Source organism: Charadrius vociferus, unplaced genomic scaffold (genome assembly GCF_000708025.1).
Source record: "Charadrius vociferus isolate BGI_N301 unplaced genomic scaffold, ASM70802v2 scaffold259, whole genome shotgun sequence".
NCBI classification, from domain to species: Eukaryota; Metazoa; Chordata; class Aves; order Charadriiformes; family Charadriidae; genus Charadrius; species Charadrius vociferus.
This window is the reverse complement of record NW_009661368.1, coordinates 3,736,866-3,738,990: the sequence shown is the minus strand read 5'-3', so window position 1 is coordinate 3,738,990 and position 2,125 is coordinate 3,736,866. Positions and strand designations below refer to the sequence as shown.

At 65.4% G+C, this 2,125-nt stretch overlaps 1 protein-coding gene across 1 annotated transcript in view; it reads left to right on the top strand.

Annotated features, from left to right (window-relative positions):
• The window catches only part of SLC12A5 (solute carrier family 12 (potassium/chloride transporter), member 5), a 13,964-nt gene that overhangs the window by 10,717 nt on the left and 1,122 nt on the right, over positions 1 to 2,125 (top strand). The window contains 7 exon segments of the mRNA XM_009893513.1: positions 41 to 236; positions 320 to 489; positions 569 to 700; positions 924 to 1,031; positions 1,207 to 1,329; positions 1,407 to 1,594; positions 1,931 to 1,945. Of these exon segments, the coding sequence (XP_009891815.1) occupies positions 41 to 236; positions 320 to 489; positions 569 to 700; positions 924 to 1,031; positions 1,207 to 1,329; positions 1,407 to 1,594; positions 1,931 to 1,945 (932 nt within the window).

The following is a 2,125-nucleotide window of genomic DNA, read 5'->3' as shown; positions in this document are numbered from 1 at the left end:
GGGCCCTGGCAGTCTCTGACCCCTCTTCTCCTGCCGCCAGTCCATCCGTCGCCTGATGGAAGCGGAGAAGGTGAAGGGCTTTTGCCAGGTGGTGATCTCCTCCAACCTGCGGGACGGCATGTCCCACCTCATCCAATCCAGCGGGCTCGGGGGGCTGCAGCACAACACGGTGCTGGTGGGCTGGCCCCGCAGCTGGCGCCAGAAGGAGGACCACCAGACCTGGAGGAACTTCATCGGTAGGCACTGCGGAGGGCGGGTGCTGCCAGGTTGGGGGGAAACTGTGAGCCACTCCGGCTGACATGGTCCTTCCCCCTCCCAGAGCTGGTGCGAGAGACCACGGCCGGGCACCTGGCCTTGCTGGTGGCCAAGAATGTTGCCATGTTCCCGGGCAACCAGGAGCGGTTCTCAGAAGGCCACATTGATGTCTGGTGGATTGTCCACGATGGGGGGATGCTCATGCTGCTGCCCTTCCTCCTGAGGCACCACAAGGTAGCTCAGGTCCTGTGGCGTGGGGCAGGGAGCCGGGGCCATCCCTGCCAAGCTGTGCCCATGCCGCCCTCCCTCGCAGGTCTGGCGCAAGTGCAAGATGCGTATCTTCACGGTGGCGCAGATGGATGACAACAGCATCCAGATGAAGAAGGACCTGACCACATTCCTGTACCACCTGCGCATCACCGCAGAGGTGGAGGTGGTGGAGATGGTGAGTGCTGGGATGGTGGCATGTGCCACGGTGTGCGATGCTGCGCATGGGAGAGCCAGGCAGGTCCTGCCACAGGGGGACACAGCACTGTGGGGGGACACACAGCTCCACAGGGGGACACAGCACCGTGGGGACATGTAGGTCCACAGGGACTCGCAGGGCCAGGCTGGGAGCAGTGGGTGCAGCTCACCGTGCCCCATGGTTTCTCTGTCCCCCCCTGCAGCACGAGAGCGACATCTCCGCCTACACCTATGAGAAGACTCTAGTGATGGAGCAGCGCTCCCAGATCCTCAAGCAAATGCACCTCACCAAGAATGAGCGGGAGCGGGAGGTGAGGATGCGGGACAGCCTGGGTGGGATCCGGCCCCCGTGGTGGCTGTGCCACCGGCCAAGCTGCCCCACAGCTCTGCGCACTCATCTTGCCGGGGAGCTGGGGCTGCAGGCTGGGGTCTGCCCGGCCAAGCCCTATTCTGCCCTGCTCCCCTGGCTGACCCTGTTCTGCACAGATCCAGAGCATCACAGACGAGTCCCGCGGCTCCATCCGGCGCAAGAACCCGGCCAACACGCGCCTACGCCTGAGCGTCCCTGAGGAGCAAGTGGGCGATGGCGAGGAGAAGCCAGAGGAGGAGGTGAGCGGCTGCACCGGGACAGGGACAGGGCAGGCAGCTGTCCTCGGCCCATGCCCACAGTCCCTCTCTCTCTGCAGGTCCAACTCATCCACGACAAAAATGCCACCACCTTCTCCAGCAGCTCCCAGTCCCCTGGCGACGAGGTGGAGACGGCCCCAGAGAAAGTGCATCTCACCTGGACCAAGGAGAAATCTGTTGCTGAGAAGAACAAGAGCAAGAGCCCCGTCAGCCCTGAGGGCATCAAGGACTTCTTCAACATGAAGCCGTACGGCCCCGCATGCTGCCACCCCATCTTACCCACACCCCGCAGCCCTGGCCATCCCTGCCCGCCCCGGCCAGGCGGGTGCAGGCAGGGTCCTGGCAGCACCGGCGTGGTCCTTGCTCTGAGGGTTGTCTGGCAGCCCGGGTGCCCCGAGCTCACCCCAGCGGAGGGGCTGGGTGGGAGGTGGGGTGGGGTCCCTGCGCAGACCTGCGCCGAGGAGGGATGGGGTGCCTGGGCAGCGTGTGCTGCGGGGACTCAGGATGCTCACCCGGCGCTCATCTCGTCTCTCTCTCTCTCTCTCCCCCCGCCACCCCTTCGGCCCCGTGGTGCTCCTGGCAGGGAGTGGGAGAACCTGTAAGTCTGGGTTTGGCTGGGTTTCGGGTCCGAGGGTGGGAGGAACCAGGCCACGCTCATGGGGCAACATGCCCGGTACCATTGGGGTTGCCACCATGCACCAGGGTGGTTCCGTGCACCGCGACAGCTGCTGCCGGCGCGGTGCTAGACAGCTCACCCAGTCGGCGGGCGGGGGGTGGA